The 20,870-nt window shown below is 49.0% G+C and overlaps 1 protein-coding gene across 11 annotated transcripts in view; it reads left to right on the top strand.

Annotated features, from left to right (window-relative positions):
• Nucleotides 1–20,870, top strand: part of DDB2 (damage specific DNA binding protein 2) — an 80,274-nt gene that overhangs the window by 16,349 nt on the left and 43,055 nt on the right. For 3 of the 11 annotated variants that reach the window (XM_069221659.1, XM_069221662.1, XM_069221660.1), the window contains 4 exons: nt 2,472–2,645; nt 8,941–9,071; nt 9,180–9,371; nt 15,814–15,983. In XM_069221659.1, the coding sequence (XP_069077760.1) occupies nt 2,480–2,645; nt 8,941–9,071; nt 9,180–9,371; nt 15,814–15,983 (659 nt within the window). In that variant the 5' untranslated portion in view covers nt 2,472–2,479. Of the gene's footprint in view, nt 1–2,451; nt 2,646–8,940; nt 9,072–9,179; nt 9,372–12,643; nt 12,790–15,813; nt 15,984–20,870 lie in introns of all 11 variants that reach the window. The other 8 variants (XM_069221656.1, XM_069221661.1, XM_069221657.1 and 5 more) reach the window with 3 other exon arrangements.

Raw genomic sequence — 20,870 nt, 5'->3', positions numbered from 1 at the left:
TGGAGGAGCTAGAAATCTGAGTCACAGAAAAAGAAACCTCCCCTACTTTCAATCTGGAGTCAGGCCTGATTGCTCCACGATGGACAGCATCATAGCACTGCTGCACTTATCCTATCAAGCCATAAGGAGCAAGGAATCCCCCCGGTCTGCTGCTTCGTCAACTACAGCACAGCCTTTGACAGGGTGGGCCGGAACAGGCTGTGGGGGAAGTTACCGGCATGGGGGACCCCCCCCATGCTTCTCAAGGGGATAGTCTCCTCAAGGTGATAGTATTTCTGTATCAGGGAACATTGGTTCGGGTAAAAACAAGTCCCAACAGTCAAGGTGCCTACCAACAAGGGTCTCAAACAGGGTTGCATGCTGGCCCCTCTCCTTTTTAAGCTCTATACCGCCGACCGGGGTACAGCACACTGGAGGGCGCCCGTCTAATAACACCAAGGGTGGCCAGAGTGCGCCTTCCTATCATGCAGGACACAGATGCTGTTGTAACCATGGATCATTCTAGAGCCGGCCTACAGAGAGCCCTTAACGCCCTGCACTGCTACAATCAGAAGAATAAACAAGGTAAATCAGGGGGAAACGAGTGTCATCGTCTTTGGCAAATATCCACACAAAAAAACAAACTCAGTAGCAGCTAGGTGACTTAGAAATTACAACAACTTCAACCTACAACTATCTAGACATCTGGTTCTCAGAAGGGGACACATCAACACATTTCGTGTCAGGGGGATTTAATAAACATTACATCAGGGTCCTGCGGGCCTCTGACAACACCCTCAGTCCCACCTTAAGAATGTCTCTAAAGGGGTGGGCACCCCATGGCAAACTCAGCTAACTAACGCAATTGGTTGTCTCAATATTGTGGCCATTAACATGTCACACGAGAAATTCTGAACTCAGCCTGGAAAAACGTTGTGAACAGACAAGTTCTACAAACCTCTTTTGAACATGTTAAAGGAGCAGCCCAGTTTCAGCACTGACACACTGGATGCTTCCTACATCCCGGGAAAGGCCCACACCTATGTGCAACACGCTCTCTCTGCCCAAGCACGTAGGAAAATCCTTAACATGCGGCTCATTGCCTTGACAATTTCGGACTTTAACCTTGCCTGGGTGCGACCGGCTGAGGCCACCACTTGCAGGGGCTTGCTGTGTTGCCGCCCTAAACTTGCCGATGATGGTCGCCGACTGTTGCTTCCTCTGTTTCAGGCCAAAGGCAATAGACCGTGCAGAGGGACATCAGACCTGTGTTTTTCAGATAGTACACCAAGGCCCCTAGCCAGGCTGGGAAGATTCATGGACTCCATCAGTTTAGCCCTCCTCAGCGCCTCTTCGGGCTGACGCTGGCCTCGTTGGTCTTTCCCTCTGGCTCTCCTGATTCCAGTAAGGGCTGGTATCAGTGTCCGCTGACCACCGCAAAGGCCACATGAAAAGGGCCCCTTGCCCAGGCAGACTGACAAGAACAACTCTTTCACTACTAATCTTCCTGTACCTCCCTTGGGGGCCCCTTCCAGAGGGGCTGGGACTTCTACTCGACCTAAGACTGACACCCCTATGCCCTGAACCTGCATAACTGCTAAATATCTGGTCCTGCTGAAGTCAGTAGGATCCTCTCATCAGTTCAGCTTTGGGTGCCCGGTGCCAGCTCATGCCTCACAAAGCACCCGGCCCGTTTTGTCTTCGTTCTTTTACTTAGGCCGCTGTGTCCATGGAACAGAATGGTTAAAACTTTCATGGTATTGTGTCTATTCTCTGTTATGTATTAATACATTTTAAATTGTAATAATTTTACATTTTGTCTACAGGGTACTAAGCTCTTTTAGAAATTTTATCAAACTTATTTTATAGCTGTTTATAAGTATTCCTTTTTAATTGCAATTGACAATCTTGGCACTTTTGCAAATTTATGTTCCCTGGTTGATCCCATGTAATGATTATAATAAATTGAACATTGAAATAAGTAATTCATTAGATAAATTCACTCTGCTTTCTTCCACTGCGTTTGCGTAGACTCACGTCATCGAGCCGCGTTCCCCCCCCAAGCTAGCACTAGCCCCCTTCTCTCATACTGTCACGCCTCATACTGGGTTTGTGTGGATCCATCTGGTGCACTCACTTCCTGTGCTGGGTCTGCAGCACTATTCTCAAAATTAGGAACGTGCGGTCTTGTCTCCTTAGGTGGCCGGTCTGTATTCCAGGACACCCTCAGATCCTCTGTGTGGCACATTCCTCATGTAGAGTGGTTGTCTACCTGATCCCGCAATCTTTACCTTAGTTGTCTGATCCTCGGCAGGATGGGAGGGGCCTGAGTTAAGTTACTTTTATCAGAAGTTGGAATTTGAGAAAAGGTTTGGGTGAAGTTCAATTGTTTGCGCATCCTGGGACATTAGTGGTTAATTTGAGGCACTTTACAGTGCTTAATGCACATCTCTGCTCTGTTTCCACCTTCAGCACCTGTGTTTGTTCTGCAGTGTGCACAATGGGTCCAAAGAAAACAGAGAAAGAGAAGAAGCCACTAACTGTCCCCGAGCAACAGGCAGACAAAGTCCCTCCTGGGAAGAGGAAACAAGATGCCAGCACACAGGAGCCTCTGTCCAAGAAACTGCGAGTGAAGAAGCTGCCATCTGGACCGCCTGGCAGAAGAGGTAATGTCACCTTCTACGGTCTTGCTAACACAGTCGAGAAGGCGTGTTAGGAGCAGAATCGGTTAAACATAGTTGAAAAAGAGGACGGGAACCCTGTGATCGAGTTACTTTTTGCCCCAGGTCTGTTAGAAGATTTTGGGCCAGATGTATCATCACGGCCCTTTGCCATTCGGTAATAGCGATTTTTAAGAAATTGCTATTACCGACTCGCAAAGTGGCATGTATCACATTTGCGATTCGGTAATAGCGATTTCTTAAAAATCGCAAATGCTATTACTGAATCGTAAATTGCGATACCGGCCCCATTCACAGCTATGGGCCGGTTGGCCCATAGCTGCAAATTTTTTGCATTTCCAAAATTGCGATTTCTGAACCAGAAATCGCAGTTTTGGAAATGCAAATCCCCAGGGTGCTGGAGGCCTATGGCCCCCTCTGCTTCACCCCAAAAATGTTTTGGGGGACATGTAAGGTGCACACATGCCAAAAGGGCACATGTTCAATTTAAAAATGCATTTTGAATGCATTTTTAAATTTTGCACCAGGTTACCACCTGCTTGCAGTCCATGGTTTTTTGCAGTATCGCCTTGCGATGTGGATTTTGCGAATCGCAAATTGCGATTCGCAAAACCCAGGTCGCAACGCAAGAAATCGATATTTTAGCGATTTCTGCTTTGTGGTCTGCGAATGCCTTTCATGCATTGCAGACCACTGTTTTGTACTCGCAAACAGCCGAATTTTGCGATTCACACTGTTTGCGAATGCAAAACATTTTCATACATCTGGCCCTTTGTCTTTCCAGTCTGCCTTGTAGTCCATATGTGAGCTGCAGTACCTTAGATTTCTTGACCATGTCCATGTGTTGAAGAATGAATGACCAATGGTGGTTCTAAAGCTTCTGAAGGAGCGGGGAGAACATGGAGTGTGGATTTATGTATGGGAGCATTTGTACATCTTAACATTTGTACAAGTTAGCATTTGCACGTCTTAGCATTTGCACGTCTTAGCATTTGCACGTCTTAGCATTTGAACGTCTTAGCATTTGCACGTCTTAGCATTTGTACAAATTAGTATTTGTACAAGTCAGCATGTGCACGTCTTAGCATTTGCACGTCTTAGCATTTGCACTTCTTAGCATTTGCACTTCTTAGCATTTGCACGTCTTAGCATTTGCACGTCTTAGCATTTGCACATCTTAGCATTTGTAGAAGTTAGTATTTGCACGTCTTAGCATTTGCACGTCTTAGCATTTGCACGTCTTAGCATTTGCACGTCTTAGCATTTGAACGTCTTAGCATTTGAACGTCTTAGCATTTGCACATCTTAGCATTTGTACAAGTAAGTATTTGTACAAGTCAGCATGTGAACGTCTTAGCATTTGTACAAGTTAGCATTTGTACAAGTTAGCATTTGTACATGTTAGCATTTGCACGTCTTGCCATTTGTACAAGTTAACATTTGTACGTCTTAGCATTTGTACGTCTTAGCATTTGTACGCCTTAGCATTTGTACGTCTTGCATTTGCACGTCTTAGCATTTGTACGTCTTAGCATTTGCATAAGCTAACAGTTGTACATCTTTGCATTTGTACATCTTTGCATTTGTACATCTTAGCGTTTGCACGTCTTAGCATTTGTACGTCTTAGGATTTACATGTCTTAGCATTTGTACAAGTTAACAGTTGTACATCTTAGCATTTGTACATCTTAGGATTTGCATGTCTTAGCATTTGTACAAGTTAGCATTTGTACATCTTTGCATTTGTACACCTTAGGATTTGTACGTCTTAGCTTTTCTATGTCTTAGCATTTGTACATCTTAGCGTTTGCACATCTTAGCGTTTGCACGTCTTAGCGTTTGCACGTCTTAGCATTTGCACGTCTTAGCTTTTGTACGTCTTGCATTTGCACGTCTTAGCATTTGTACGTCTTGCATTTGCACGTCTTAGCATTTGTACATCTTAGCATTTGTACATCTTAGCATTTGTACGTCTTAGCATTTGCATGTCTTAGCATTTGTACAAGTTAACAGTTGTATATCTTAGCATTTGCATGTCTTAGCATTTGTACATCTTTGCATTTGCACGTCTTGGCATTTGTACAAGTTAGCATTTGTACGTCTTAGTATTTGCACGTCTTGGCATTTGTGCAAGTTAGCATTTGTACGTCTTAGTATTTGCACGTCTTGGCATTTGTGCAAGTTAGCATTTGCACAAGTTAGCATTTGCATGTCTTGGCATTTGCACGTCTTAGCATTTGTGCAAGTTAGCATTTGTACGTCTTACCGTTTGTACGTCTTACCATTTGCACATCAAATAAATTGTATTTCATGGTTTTGCTGATTCTTACATTTCATGGTGATGGCTTAAAGGTCTTCCATCAACAGTGCTCAGACTTGTAGGCCGAAATTACAAGTCGCAGAGTACTGGAGTGGAGCGGATTTACTGCACATAAGTCCACGTGCAAACTTAGTGTTACCGTCTGGTACAGAGCACTGTGCAGTTAGGAGTTCACCCCCCTGGGCTGGGACATTACCATATGCGGCTGTTTTTGTTTTGAGCCATAAAAACACATGGACTATCCAGTCCACGAAGTTTAACACATACACTTACCACCGGCTCTAGACAGACTGTGCTGCGGGCTCAGGGTAGGAGATGAGGGCATGAGATGGAAGTAGCGGTGAAGGGGAAACATTTTCTCAGCAGAGAAAAGCACTGTACGCTTCCCCCGTTAGAAACGAATAAATCAGGATTGAGCCTTGGTTGCTGCTTGGCTTTTTTTACCTTCTAAAAAAATCTCATCCGGTTTTTCCACCCGCAGGAAAATCTAACAACTTATAAGGTGAAAATAATTCATCATACCGTCCGTTACACCGCCTTTTGCATAGGTATGCTGCATACATATGCCATGTACATAGAAAGCATGTGTTAATTGTGTTCTGTCTGACTCCTATTAGGATCCTTACACTATTAATGTTGATGGTGTTTCTATGAAAATGTTGTGTGTGGCAGATTTTTAGAAGCTAACCTGAATTCCTTACTACGGTGGACCTGGCTTTCATTCTGCTACTGGTTGATTTTGGATCTTTGCCAAAGTTGAGCTGGGAATTTTGATGTAGGTTGTATGGCTGAGATGATGGATCCAGTTTATGCATCAAAGCTCAGCTGATGGTTACAGGTTATGTGTTAATGCTCACTGGGGAGGGTAGGGGGGGCTCCAGTTTGCGTTTTATGGGCTGATGGTTCCCAGTGTCGAGTTAGGTTCTTTTGGCATGGTTGAGCCCACGAGTTCAGCTCACGTGGAAGAATGGGGTGGTGGCTCCTTTCTCTGGGGTGTGGATTTGCGGGTTGTTTCTCTTGGCAGGTGGTTCCAGTTTGTGTGTTGTGTCTCCCCTGGTGCCTCCAAACTTTCATTGAGGAGACTAGTCTGCTTCCTTTGGGGTTTACAGTGAGTGCACATTGGGTTATACTGAAATGGGAACTAGCGCTTGGAGGATTGACCTCCTTCTTTGTCATTTTAGTGCTTAGGGCAGTTTAGTACCAAGTAAGTTGAGTTATTTCATAGCGCTGAGCTGAATGTGGCACTTGGAGTACTGGGAAGCTTGTGATGATCATATAACGGCCAGGCAAGTATAGTATTTTGTCTACACCTAGGTGTGGCACAATGGTTAGAGCGGCAGACCCTGATGCAGAGATCTAGCCTGGGTCCAGGGTTCAATTCCCACCTCGGCGGATCTTGGGCTCAATTCCCTTGGACCAGATAATTTTCGCCTCAGTGCCTAATCTAATTAATGAGTCCCACTCTGTAACTCTGGGCAATAGCTTGCTTAATCTCCACAACGGCCTTCACAGCGCTTGGATGCCTGGCTTCACCCTGGGGCTGACCAGGAGTGGGCGCCTCACAGGGAAAAGCCAGGAGGGGTTCCACAGCGGTATGCGTACAGCGCCTTGAGACCCTAACGGGTGAGTAGTGCGCTATACAAGTGCGAAGTTTACAGTTCCTCGGATGAGATGTAGTACTTCAGAGTACCGGTCTCGCAACTCTTGATTCTGTTATTGGCATGTTTTCTCTCGTTTTGTTTTCTATTGGGAATAGTGTAAAAATCATGAGCGTGTAGCTACCTTCTCTGGGTGGCTTAACCAGGTGTATACCTTCCGGGGTTAATTATCAGTCGGATATTTTATGAGAGCCTACGTGGGCTGGAGAGGTTAGGCTTTCTTTAACCAGAGTCCAGTGCTAAAGTGGGGTACTTGATGAATCAGTTTTGAGTAAAAAGTAAAAGACTCCATTATCACACTTGGATTCCAGTAAACTGACTGCCCTAGAACACCTTGTTGCATAGGCTTTCATTATCCTAATGAGACTACTGGATTTTGAGCGCCGGAATCGCCCGCGGTGTGGGAGACCAAGGCCCTCATTACAACCCTAGCAGCCGGCGGTATCGCAACCCAACGTACTACCATGAATTTCGTCGGGTTCTGTACCGCCACGAAATCCATGGCAGTAGGCACTATCAGTGCCAGGGAATTCCTTCCCTGGCACTGATAGGGGTCTCCCCTTCCTCCTCCCAGAGTCCTCCCCGCAAACCCCTGACTCCCATACCACCCCCCAAAGGTGTCAGGACCCCCCCACCCTACACGCATACAGACACCACCATTACGCATACCCGCACACATACCAACAAACATACCAACAGACACACACAGTCATACACGCATACAGATATACACGCACACATACTCACAGACATACAGACAGACACGCACACATTTTCAAACACACAACACCCCCGCATGCATACACACACTCACACACCCCCTCTGCACACTCACACCCCCATGCACGCACACAACACACAACACCTCTCTCCTAACGGACGATCACCTTACCTTGTCTGGTGATCCTCCGGGAGGGAACGGGATCCATGGGGGCTGCTCCGCCGCCAGCACCCCATCACCAGAACACCGCCACACCGAATCAGGGACGTGATTCGGTGGGTGGTGTTCTGATGACGTGGAGGTGGAGAAGCCTCAACTTCCCCGCCGACCGCCAGTATGGCTGCTGGTGGCTCTCCGTCCAAAAAAGGACAGAGGGCTGCCAGCAGTTATAATACGCTGGGCGAAAACCACCTGCACTGGCGGTCTTCCGCACGGCGGTACCTTGACGGTCTTCCAACAAGACCGCCGAGGTTAAAATGAGGGCCTAAGTCTTACCCACTGCATGTGACACCTGTCGCTCCAATCCGGGTTTTGCTCTGGCTAACTAGCAGTGCCTTCCCTCTACCCGAGGGCAGGGATGACTGGGCAGCCGAGCGCATGACATAACTGGTTTCTCAGGGAAGCCGTGGTCACTCAGGTCTCATCCGTTTCTCTCAGTTACATTATTCTCATATATACAATGACAAAAGGAGGCAGTGTATGTTTCAATAATGGTTTTAATGAAGCGACTGCATCCTAGATAGCAAAGCGTGAGCTGCAATAACCAGGACGACACAGCATGACAGTATTAAAACTGTGACAAAGAGAGTGAAGCATAAGAATAACGCTACCATATTGTTACTATAGTCAGTGGACTAGTTCCTACCTAGGCTATGATAGAGCACAGCGTGTTAAGCTCTAGTTCTGCCCTTCAGGTTCCCCTGGGAAGACACCATCCCCCATACCTTAGCAAAGGCCTGAAGTCTGCATAAGCAGCTGTAGCGAAGCATTCAGCAATCAGTATACAGTCGTGGTCTTCTGGCTGGAATCTCCCTCTAACGTGTAAGAGACAAAGAAGTGTGTTTTTATAATAAAACAGCTGATGTTCTAGGAAAATGTCCCTGCGTGAAGATACGTGTTTTCTACGAATATTGGAGACTAAACTTATACCACGTTCATCGGCAGCCTATCTTGCTGTAGCCTTGGAAGAAGCACAGAGTGATCAAGAATATCTTGTTTGAGAACAGAGTGCTGGCCTAGGCAAAACAGTTACATAGATGAAAATAAAACAAGACCGTAAAAGTGGCTATTGTAACAATAATTAAAAAAAAGCCAAATAAAATATATCTAGGTCTGAGTGCACAGCGGCACGGCCTAGTGTGTTAAAATAACGTGCATGGAGCTATAGCTAAAATGGCTACACAACAACATGAAATGTCCAGCAGCAGTTCAGCCGATACTTTGTATGGACTGTTGTCTCACATACTTGTTTTAAGAATGACTAGAAGCTTTCTTAACCATGTTGTTGATGCGTTAGAAACTCGCGCACCCATACAAATGTTGCGACGATACCACAGTTTAACTATTGCACTTCCCCAACAGAGATCCGCGTGGGTGCCTCGTTCCTGCGAAACATCGATGTGGTGTGTCATCAGGCAGACCTACAGTGTAGTATTGTGCATTATATCAACCAGAACACTCTTGGAGGCAGTATCCGGGCCCAGCTAAGGCGGGTAAGGTCTTTCAATGTCTGCTGTTCTTATCTGGGCAAAGTTCTGTGGATCTTCTGACTCTGGTTGTAGCTTTGAGTTGACTTATGTCATTTCTGTTTGTTCGGACAGTGTCTTCAGCAGCCCTTTCTGCGATCCTTGACCTCATACAAGCTTTTCCGCACTGCCAGCCCTTTCGACAGAAGGGTAACCTGCCTCGAATGGCATCCAACTCATCCCAGTACTCTGGCAGTGGGCTCCAAAGGGGGTGACATCATCCTGTGGGACTACCAAGTGCTGAACAAAACAAGCTTTGTGCAGGGGGTGAGTACGACTTAGCTGAGATATTTAATTATTTGATGAGAAAATGCCCTGTCAACAAGACATGCTGTGCGCAGGAGCAATAGTACGTAAGGACGATTGGAGATGACTGTACAAAAAAACTGTGTAGATAGAGGAAAAGACAGCACAGTATCGGGTACTGTCCGTCTGGTCGAGGATGCCAGGAGGAGTTGGCACTGGAGATTCTCATCGTATAGGGGATTGTACTTCAGTGCTCTGTTGAACACGACTAGTGAGTGTGTGCGTCTCGGTTCCAACTTAAGGATGCAACAAGGGTGGAGGATGCAAACCCTAGCTCTGGAAGAAGGTGAACGGACAAGGGGCCCTATAGACTGCGTTAGGCCATTGAGTGGAGCTGTCACTTACAGGGATATGTATGTGAGTGGGCACGTCATGCGAAACCAATGCTGTTTCCATCTAAAGAGTAGAACGAGAACGTTTAAAGTCTTTCTGTTCTGAACTGAGAGCCAACTGCGTGCTTGGGTAGGATGATGGGGAGGGGGGGTCCTTGGGAATGGCATGGTGTGTGGGTGGCAAGCATCGGGATCTTCTTAAGGGAAAGGAGGGTAACTTGCGAGAGGTCTCAGAGGAGACTGTTACACATCTGGCCTCTCACAGTTCAGAGACTGCTGTTTAAACCCCATTTAAAGCCATTTGATCTGTGAGAGGTGCAGCCCTCCGCCCACTCCTGGTGCATGCCGCCTGTAATCACGCCGGCTGTGCCTGTGCTCAGATGGACATTGACTTGAGCCTAGCAAGGGCCTGTTTTCTGCCTCCCCCCACCACCGCCCCCTCGCCAGATCCTCCTGAGGTGTGGACTCTACTGTGTTTCTGAACGTGTGTATACAAGTTGGCACCCCCACTCGGTTCCCTGTCATCCAGTGTATGAAAGTGTCCAGCTTATGTCTGGAGTCATACTGTATGTAGAGAAGAAAACTGTACAAAGCTGTATCTCAGTCCTTCCCTACCCCTCCCGTAGACCTGAAGACAGCAGCTGTCCTCAGTCGGGATGTGTACAAAAAAGTGTGTGCTCTACCCTAAAACTCAGGCCAATCAATATATTTATATATTTGCAAAGCGTTACATCCCAATGTGAATCGTAATAACAAATCTACATTTGATTCCTGCATTGCGTGTGTTACAACAAGAACCTCGCCAGGGCTTGTTTCCCATCTTAAAACTGTAAGAGCCTGGCCTCCGTGCTAAGTCTGCTGTAGGGTGTGGAATATTAAGTTGAAGTCTATCAGACTTCGTTACCCAACTGGTGTTCACAGGCTGAAGATAGCTGGGTCTCTGTCCGCAGACCTCAGGTCCTTCTGCCCTGGGCGCTTGTCAGATGATGAATTAAGTGTCCGGGCACCGGCCCTGGGTCTTTGGAAATGAATGTGTCACCTTTCAAGCGCCTTCCTTTGCCTTCGCCTTTAAGCTACAGGGAAAGCAATAATACATGTAAAGTTTGCCCCTGGGCCCAAAGTGTGTAGAGGTCACAGGGGTTCCCGGGTCACTGTCTCAGTGCATACAGAGCTCATGCTCACAAAGGGTTCTTTGCAATCAATGTTTCTGGCATTCCGGCTGTACACAAGTCTATTCAGGTGTAGGCTCTGCGAGAAATACTGGTGAGACAACGAAGGTGGATCTTTCCGAAGGGCTTCCTGATAACCAACATGTGTTGAGGTCTAGGTCGGCCCAAGACCGCTTTCTACTAGTTCATGAGAGAGTATAGTTCTGCCAGGAACCAGGACCATCCTCTGTATGTAGAGGTCTGGGCTCTTCATTGGTCATCCAATGTATGTAAAGTTCATGGCTCTATCACTGTTCTATGCCAGTCATTCCATATAAAGTTCAGGGCACCACTATTAGTTCAGCAAAGCAGGGTATATAGATGTGTGAGTTCTGCCACTGGTCCCCGCCAATGGACGTATGTAAAGTTCATGGCCCAGTCACTGTCCCCAGCCTGTCATTGCATGAAGGGGTCAGGACTCCACCACTGGTTCAGCCAACCAGTGTCTGTTAAGGCCAGGGTCCTGCCATTAGCACCTGCCAACCAGTGTATTTTGATGTTTGGACCCTTTCCATGGGTCCCCACTAACTGACAAGGGTGTGGCAGGGCCCCTATTTTGGTAATATGCAGAAGAAATGCAGAAATGTGAATTTCAGTAAAAAAAGACTGAAATTAGAAAATATCTTGTGTAGACAGGACCTACCCAAGATAAGACTACTTGTAGTAAATGTATTTTAAAATGGAGTTGATCAGGAGAAACTACTTGAGTGAATCTGTTGCTGTGAATCATTATACTGAGAGGCCAGGGATTGGACTGAAGGTCTGGGTCAGCTGAACAGTGAAATCTTTATTAGTGGAGCACTTTGATAATGTTTGTTCTTCATACATGTTTACTTTTACACAAAGGCAGCCATTAAGAACTAATTGAGGTTTACCTTTCTGTGTGTGTTTTGGTTTCCAAGCCTGCTGGCTGTTAAATAAACAAATACACATGACATTGCCCTTTGGTTAGAACATGTGTTTTCACTGTGCATGCTCTGTATTGTGATGTTGACATACTCGTGGCCCCTTGAAATGTTGTGCGCTGAGTTAAGGCAGTGTTTAGAGCAGTGGTTCAGTCAGCTGAGTCAGTTTGACATTGTAACTCAGTTTGTCAAAATGCTTCACTGATATCTCCTTCTCCTGCCCCCATCCAACTCTTTATTTTTAGATTTGGCCCTTTCACATTTAAACGCATTTGAAAAAGAAGTAATTAGTGTATAAAACACATTTTGTTGCAGTCACTGTGGACTGAAAAACAATAAATGTCTCAAAGTTACTTTTCTCCATTTCCATGTAAAGTGTAGCCTCAGTCCTATTCCCAAAGAGGTGAAATTATGAGCTTACCGTTCTCACTGTGATCTTTCCACCGTCCTGATGTCCGCCAGACAGGCTGCTGCCTTCTGGTTTGCTCAATAGGTGAAGGTGCTTGTAGTCCAGTTGAGATTGCTTGTCTCTGCATTGTGATGGAGGTCTTTGGACCTGTGGGTAGATGGTCTTTGAGTTTGTAAAGTATTCGCCCACCACAGATGGTCTTGTAGCGCAGACTCAGGAGACTGGAGCAGGTGGTTAGTATTCTTTACAAGGACGTCCACCACAGGAGTGAACGAAAGAGTAGAGTTGCCTTGCTCTCGAGTAGGGATGAGTGGAACCAGCCCTGCTTGCAGGAGTCTCTATGCAATGCCTCTTTCTCACTGCCTCCTTTTTGTCGTAGATGGGCGCTGGAGGGGCCATCACAAGGATGAGATTTAATCCTTTCAATCCCAACCAGCTGTACACCTCATCCGTCTCCGGGACCACCATGCTGCAAGATTTTACTGGGAAAGTTCTTCGTGTGTTCACCAGCACAGACACCTGGGAGTAAGCGGCGGATCACCTCCTCGAGTTGGGGCAGAAGTGCTCAGGGGAGCATGGTTTCTCTTGTTCTTTGGGATGGAGGAGGCATCCTAGGGTGATGAAGCAAGGAGAGACGGCACTGTCACCACATGGTCAGGACAATTTAACTTGAGGCCACAGATCATAGAAAACTGGGCACTGGGATACGCAAAAGTGGCATCGCCTTACATGTGAACGCGACCAGAATTCAGATACACACCTAGTTGCACCCTCGTCATTCCACACCCACTTTTCGCCCTGCCCTGAGTGCCCACTTCGGTGGATTGCCAATCGGAACCCTACTGCTGGCTCTGCCCCAGGTGTTCCTATTTTAGGACTCTGCTACCTCAGACGCACGCTTAGCGCATCTATGGGTACTCTCTGTTCCTGATCCCCAAACCTCTGAGCCCATCACAGTGTGCTCATTTTCCCCAACACCCCAAGCCTCTTAGCCCTGCCCCGGATGCTTGTCGTCCCCTTCACCCCAAACCGCAGCCATCCCCGGGTGCTCGCAATCCCCGATTTCTCCCCCCCCCCCCCCAAAACCTCCTAGCCCAACGCGGGGTGCTCACTATCCCCGATACCCCAAACCTCAGCCATCCCAGGGTGCTCGCAATCCCCGATTTTTTTTTATTTTTATTTTTTATTTTTTTTTCCCTCCCCCAAACCTCTTAGCCCATCTCAGATACCTATTACCTCTTAGCCCAACCCGGGGTGCTCACTATCCTGAATATGCCAAACCTCTTAGCCTATTCCTGGGTCCTTGCTATTCCTGATACCCCAAACCTCCTAGCCATCCCCGGGTGCTTACTATCCCCAGTCCGCTAAACCTCTTAGCCCATTGCCGGATGCTCATAATCTCCAATATCCCAAACTTTCTCTGTCCCTATTCTGGAGCAGACACAGTGTGTGATGTAAAGCCCAGTGATATGCAGATATTTGTTACTAAATGCAGAATCTGGTTTCTGTCTGGAATGCTTTTTGAGTCATGGCGCTATGTGCAAGGTATACAACTGCGGTCCTCATAGTCTAAGGTATGAGTGTTGTGCAGCTCACCATTTTTCATGGAGCCTGAGGGGTGCTCTTTCCACCTTATGAGATCTTCCACCTACCGAGGGCTGAGTTTAGCACCAACGAGTAAGTCGTTCATCTTGAACGGGCCTCTGTTATGTTCTGTCCTTCAGTTTCAGGTTCTCTTAGAATATACTTCCTCATGGCAAGTGTCCTGCGAAGGGAGAGTTAGTAACTCTGTCGTAAGCCAACTCAATCAACCTTTTAACATGGACCAGGATGTGGTGGTACAAATGTAGCCCTGGCATTGTGTAAATATGGATAGTCGTACACTGAATTACTGTTTATAAACTAGTGCAAACTTCACAGCAGACCCCAACGGCGGTAGCAATGTCTTGGTTTTCATGGATCACTGTTTATGCTATTTCGTAGCACTATGAGTAACAGATGTTACTATTACCCACTTTAAAGCTACTTACAGGCAGAAAGACAGGTATTTGAACTTATTACCTGCAGGTCTCACACACACACCAACGACAGCCGTGCATACGTACCTCAGTTGTACATCTGCTGGGGTGGTCACTTACGCAGGTGTTATGTATATGATCCTCTGTTTACCTGTAGTTGAAAGTATGCCCTGGGTTAAAACACTTACCCGTGACAGTGTCGTCAGTGAACCCTCTGGTGCAGGGGCTCCATAAAGGAGAACAACCAGGCCTGACCAACTCCTCTTCATGAGCAGCAGTTGGAAGAGACTGCAGTCTTCGCCCGTTCGTCTTCTAGCCTTCCGTTTTACAAATGGAGCAGCGTAGTGTCACTCTGGGATCATGGTGAGCCATTTTCCTTCCTTCCATTGTGTTCTAGGCTCCATCTTGAGGCTCCCAGACCAAGAAGTCATTTCCCTGAGATCCAGCACAGCGCTCATGTCCCCCTTACCACCTAGAATAAGTGCACACAGGCTTCTACTCTGACCCGACAGTCATTATCACCACTCGCGTGCTTCTCGCACTGCAAAGCATTGATTATCAGGGCTGAAGGTGTCAAGAGATGCATTTAGAAAATAGATACAAACTTGGTTAGCAAACTTTGAAAAGTTTTGCTTTCTATACATGAAAGTCCTGGTAACAGCAATGGATGTGAATTACGAGTGATAGCACATTCGGCGCACGTTTTATATCCATACATGTGTGTATTGGGACCGAGTATCAGAAAATGAGTCTGTAAGGAACAGAAAGTGGTGCGTAAATGGAAAGAGTCAATTTATGCCCCTGTACCAAAGAGGAGGTTGTCTTCTGGTGGTATTCGGTTGGCAGGAGCAGATTGAGATTCCGCTCTTACCTTACCCAAAAGAGCAAGCACGTTTGGGTGTTCGTCAGCCATGGTAAATAACTTAAGATGGCCAGTTTCTTCGTCTTCTTGTTCTCAGTTTTTTTTATTGCAGCAGTAGGTGCTGTGGCTTGCTGTGATGTGTTGGCCCTCTAGAGACGCGAGTTGCGTGGCTAGACAAGGATGAGTGGTGTTACTACCTAAGATGACGCAGACCTGGCGATGCCGCCAGTGAAGGTCTTTTAGGGCCAGAGACTATGTGGTCCTATTTCTGAAGCCCCTTTTGGAGGCCTGCATGTCATTACACTGCGCTAGCGATGTAGACATTTATTTTGAGGAAGACGTCCTAGTCCCCTTTGGACTATTTCCTGGTCAGGCAGTGGACCACGTGCAGGCAGGTTGGTAATTTTCCAGTTCTGTGCAGTAGTTTAGCTATGTTCTGCATATGAATGTCTTGGATGGCTTGCCCGCCCACTTCTCCTCTTCCTAATTATCTGTGGGCCCAGGCATAGTTGACTTGCCTGCCAATTGCAAGAAACCCTTTGGATGCACTGCACCCGTAGGGTCCTCATGTTTAGTTTTCTTTAAGGCATGTCATGCATAACATCTGGCACCAAGGCAGGAACATAACCATCGCTTGCTTGGCCCATAAACCCCTTCCATGTTTTTCAGAAAGGGGCAGGAGATTTCATCGGTGGGATGAAGTTCAGCCCGCATCACTCGGCGAAGCTTTTCACCGCTTCCGGGGATGGCACCCTTAGTCTTCAGGACCTCAGCAGCAGTTCGCAACAGCAGATTATTTCACGTACCCCGGCCTGTGGTCATGATCACCACGACGTTTGGTGAGGATGGTCTGGTGTGCTGCCAGCTTCATTGGTGGGCCGTGTTGTAATATCAGTATCACCCACGAGCAGGTGTCCTTGTGGTATGTGTTGCTCAGAAAGCATTCTAGACAGAGAAGAGACTGCACTGGAGATCCACAAGGGTCATTAAACAGAGGGTGTAGCACACACAGACGTGTTGCCTCCTTGCATATCAAAGGGCCTGGGTGACCAGGTTGTGTCGCTTCTACTCTTGCTTGTCTATCCCTCTGTTCTTGCATTTGTTTCCTTGCTCTCACTGCCTTCCTCGAGCTCGCTGCCTCTCTGTCTCTACCTTTGCTGCTGTGTTGCTGCCTCCCCCACAGTCCCACAGCTTCTCTCACTCTCGTGAGGCCTCCAAGAATTCTCCACTGCTGTTCCTGCTCTCCCATTACATTTCTAATTTTGCTACCAAGTTGTCTGTACCTTTCCCACACTGCATGACTATCTCTCTTGAATGACTCTCCTGCTTCAAAGCTGTAGCTGCCTCTTGTTCAGTCTTTCTCCTGCTGTTTTTCTTCATCTCTCTCTCTCTCTCTCGATGCCTTTCGTGCTCCCTCACTTGATCTCCTGCCTTCTTGTTGCTGATCTGTCCACCTCACCACATCTCCCACTCAAACCGCCTCCCCCAACCTTCTGTCCTGCTTCATCACTGCTTTGCTGTCTCTTATGCAGTGTCTTTTACATGCTCTCTAACTTTTTTGACACCTCCCGTACACTCTGATTGCTTCTTCTGCTCTCTTGCTGCCTTTTCTTCCCTCCGGTGTCCCTTCTACGAGCTCCTGAGTGGCCTTGCTACCTCTCCAGCTGTGATGTTGTCTCAGTCACAACTCCTCTAGCTCTTATGCTACTTACCCAACTGTCTCACTGCCTCTGCATCTCTCAGGCTGCCTCCTCTGCTCTCAAACAGGTAGGCAGCTCTCTTGCTGCCTCTCCAGCTCGCAGACTGCCTTCTCTGCCCTCAAACGGGTAGGCAGCTCTCCTGCTGCCTCTCCAGCTCTCAGGCTGCCTCCTCTGCTCTCAAACAGGTAGGCAGCTCTCTTGCTGCCTCTCCAGCTCTCAGGCTGCCTCCTCTGCTCTCAAACAGGTAGCCAGCTCTCTTGCTGCCTATCCAGCTCTCAGGCTGCCAGCTCTCTTGCTGCCTCTCCATCTCTCAGGCTGCCTCCTCTACTCTCAAACAGGTAGGCAGCTCCCCTGCTGCCGCTCCAGCTCTCAGGCTGCCTCCTCTGCTCTCAAACAGGTAGGCAGCTCTCTTGCTGCCTCTCCAGCTCTCAGGCTGCCAGCTCTCTTGCTGCCTCTCCAGCTCTCAGGCTTCCTCCTCTGCTCTCAAACAGGTAGGCAGCTCTCTTGCTGCCTCTCCAGCTCTCAGGCTCCCTCCTCTGCTCTCAAACAGGTAGCCAGCTCTCTTTCTGCCTCTCCAGCTCTCAGCCTGCCCTTCTTTGCTCTCAAACAGGTAGGCAGCTCTCTTGCTGCCTCTCCATCTCTCAGCCTGCCCTTCTTTGCTCTCAAACAGGTAGGCAGCTCTCTTGCTGTCTTCCCATCTCTCAGACTGCCTCCTCTGCTCTCCGACAGGAAGCCAGCTCTCTTGCTGCCTCTCCAGCTCTCAGGCTGCCAGCTCTCTTGCTGCCTCTCCATCTCTCAGGCTGCCTCCTCTGCTCAAAGACAGGTAGCCAGCTCTCTTGCTGCCTCTCCAGCTCTCAGGCTGCCAGCTCTCTTGCTGCCTCTCCATCTCTCAGGCTGCCTCCTCTGCTCTCAGACAGGTAGGCAGCTCTCTTGCTGCCTCTTCAGCTCTCAGGCTGCCTCCTCTGCTCTCAAACAGGTAGGCAGCTCTCTCGCTGCCTCTCCATCTCACAGCCTGCCTCCTCTGCTCTCAAACAGGTAGGCAGCTCTCTCGCTGCCTCTCCAGCTCTCCGGCTGCCTCCTCTGCTCTCAAACAGGTAGGCAGTTCTCTTGCTGCCTCTCCATATCTCAGCCTGCCTCCTCTGCTCTCAAACAGGTAGCCAGCTCTCTTGCTGCCTCCCCAGCTCTCAGGTTGCCAGCTCTCTTGCTGCCTCTCCAGCTCTCAGGCTGCCTCCTCTGCTCTCAAACAGGTAGGCAGCTCTCTCGCTGCCTCTCCATCTCTCAGCCTGCCTCCTCTGTTCTCCTGCTGCCTCTCCAGCCCTTGCACTGCATTTCTCACACTCAACCCACCCTTCCCAGCTTCTTCTGCTGCACCCTTGCTGCTTCTCCTGTGCTTACGCTGCCATTTTCACTGGCTCTTCAGCTAGCATGTTGCCTTTTCAGCTCTCATTCCACCTTTTGCTGTAGCTGTGATTCCCCGTCCCGCTCACTCACTGCTTTCTACCTCGGTCACTGCCTCCTCCCCCAACTCTGATGTTTTGTCTTCAGCCCCCGGGACCTCTTCCACCCCTCCCCTGCGATGCCACTACTCTACGGCATCTTCCACTTTGGTGACACTTCTTTCTGTCTCTCCACTCTCTGTTGCCTCCCTCACCCCTTCACTGCCTCCCCCACCTCCACTCTTCTCTTCCACTCCAGCATTATCACTTCTGCCTTCTTGCTGCCTTCTCTGTTTCTTGATGCTTCACTTGATTTCTTTTTCTCCCCACCTCTCCCGGCCCCATCTGTTTTACTCACTCCTTGCTTTCTTGCTCCAGCCCAATACTCCCACGCTGCTCCTGTGCTCTTTGTTCCCCTCAGTTGTGCCCTCGCTGCCTGGCCTGCTCTCTTTCAAAGTTGCCTGTTTCCTTTTTTTGTAGCAGCCACGCCTTGTGCTCTCTTGTTGCCAACCACACTGCTTTCACTCCTATCGCGGCCTTCTCCTTACCTCTGGTGTCACTTCATTTCCACCTCTTCCGTTTCTCTGTTTCCTCTCTTGTTGTCTCCCTTGCTCTTTCCCTGCCCCCCACTGCCTCCATGATCATGCTGCTCCCCCATATTCCCCCACTGCCTCCACGCTCATGCTGCCCCCCACTCCCCTGCTGCCTCCACGCTCATGCTGCCCCCCACTCCTCCGCTGCCTCCACACCCATGCTGCCCCCACCCCCCCGCTGCCTCCACGCTCATGACCCCCACTCTCGTGCTGCCCCCCACTCCCCCGCTGCCTCCACACCCATGCTGCCCCCACTCCCCCGCTGCCTCCACGCTCATGCTGCCCCCCCACTTCCCCCGCTGCCTCCATGCTCGTGCTGCCTCCCTCCTCCCCCCGCTGCCTCCACGCTCATGCTGCCCCCCCACTCCCCACTGCCTCCACGCTCATGCTGCCCCCCACTCCCCCGCTGCCTCCACGCTCATGCTGCCTCCCCACTGCCTCCACGCTCATGCTGCCCCCCTCTCCCCCGCTGCCCCAACGTTCATGCTGCCCCCCCACTCCCCAGCTACCTCCACGTTCATGCTGCCCCCCACTCTCCTCCTGTGCCTTCAGCTCCCTTGCTGCTGCCCCCACGCTCATGCTGCCTCCCCCACTCCCCTGCTGCCTCCACGCTCATTTTTTGTCGAGCTCACATCAACTTTAGGCTGCTGCTCACTCTTTCCATGTTTCTTTCTCACTGCCTCTTCCTAGCTTTCTCTCACGCTACCCTACTGTCTCTCAAATACTACCTCTTACTGTCTCTTATGTGCTACCTCTTATTCTCATTCTCTTTCGGTGCTTGTTACTGGCTCTTGCTGCCTCTTGCAGGCTTTTATGAGCTCTCCTGCAGGCTTTTGTCAGCCCTCTTGCAGGCTTTTGTCAGCCCTCTTGCAGGCTTTTGTCAGCCCTCTTGCAGGCTTTTGTCAGCTCTCTTGCGTGCTCTCTCCAGCTCTCTTGCGTGCTCTCTCCAGCTCTCTTGCGTGCTCTCTTCAGCTCTCTTGCGCGCTCTCTTCAGCTCTCTTGCGCGCTCTCTTCAGCTCTCTTGCGCGCGCTCTCCAGCTCTCTTGCGCGCGCTCTCCAGCTCTCTTGCGCGCGCTCTCCAGCTCTCTTGCGTGCTCTCTCCAGCTCTCTTGCGTGCTCTCTCCAGCTCTCTTGCGCGCTCTCTCCAGCTCTCTTGCGCGCTCTCTCCAGCTCTCTTGCGCGCTCTCTCCAGCTCTCTTGCGCGCTCTCTCCAGCTCTCTTGCGCGCTCTCTCCAGCTCTCTTGCGCGCTCTCTTCAGCTCTCTTGCGTGCTCTCTTCAGCTCTCTTGCGTGCTCTCTTCAGCTCTCTTGCGTGCTCTCTTCAGCTCTCTTGTGTGCTCTCTTCAGCTCTCTTGCATGCTCTCTTCAGCTGTCCTGCAGGCTCTCTGTACCTCTCCAGCTGTCTGAATGCCTCTCCAGCTCTCTTGCTTCTTCTGTTTGGCTTCCTTGATCCCCAGAGTGACTCTCTCAATGCTTTTTCTCATCTCAAGCTCCTTTTTATTGGATGCTCAGCCCTCTGGCATGCTTTCTTCCCCCTTCCCCTCTTCTCTTACTGCCTCAGCTTCTCTCTAGTTGGATCTCCTGTTGTTTCTTAATACTTATTGGCTCTCTGACTGCATCTCCTCTCTTGCTGTCTCTTTTTTTTCTCTCTCTCTGTCACTTGCTTGGTCTCCACCCTTGTTGCACGCCCGTTTACAGCTTCTTTCTAGCTCTTTCACCCTCTCACTGCCTCCCATTGTCCTTGTGCTGTCTTGATACCTCTTCCTGTCTCTTGCTGCATTTCCCACTCTATAGCTATCTCTCCTTCTCTCTTGATGTCTCTCCTGATTTCTCGCTACCTTTTGTAGGCTCTCTGCCTCTCCAGCTCGCTCACTTCCTTTCCTGCTCTCTTTCTGCCTTTCCTGCCCATTTGCTTCATTTTTGTGGCTGTCTCAATGCCTCTTGCTGGCTCTCCAGTTCTCGCAGAGACATTACTAACTGGGTGACTCCACTGTGCTG

The sequence above is a fragment of the Pleurodeles waltl genome, chromosome 3_1 (assembly GCF_031143425.1).
Source record: "Pleurodeles waltl isolate 20211129_DDA chromosome 3_1, aPleWal1.hap1.20221129, whole genome shotgun sequence".
NCBI classification, from domain to species: domain Eukaryota; kingdom Metazoa; phylum Chordata; class Amphibia; order Caudata; family Salamandridae; genus Pleurodeles; species Pleurodeles waltl.
The sequence above is the reverse complement of the archived record's forward strand: the minus strand, read 5'-3'. Positions and strand labels throughout refer to the sequence as shown.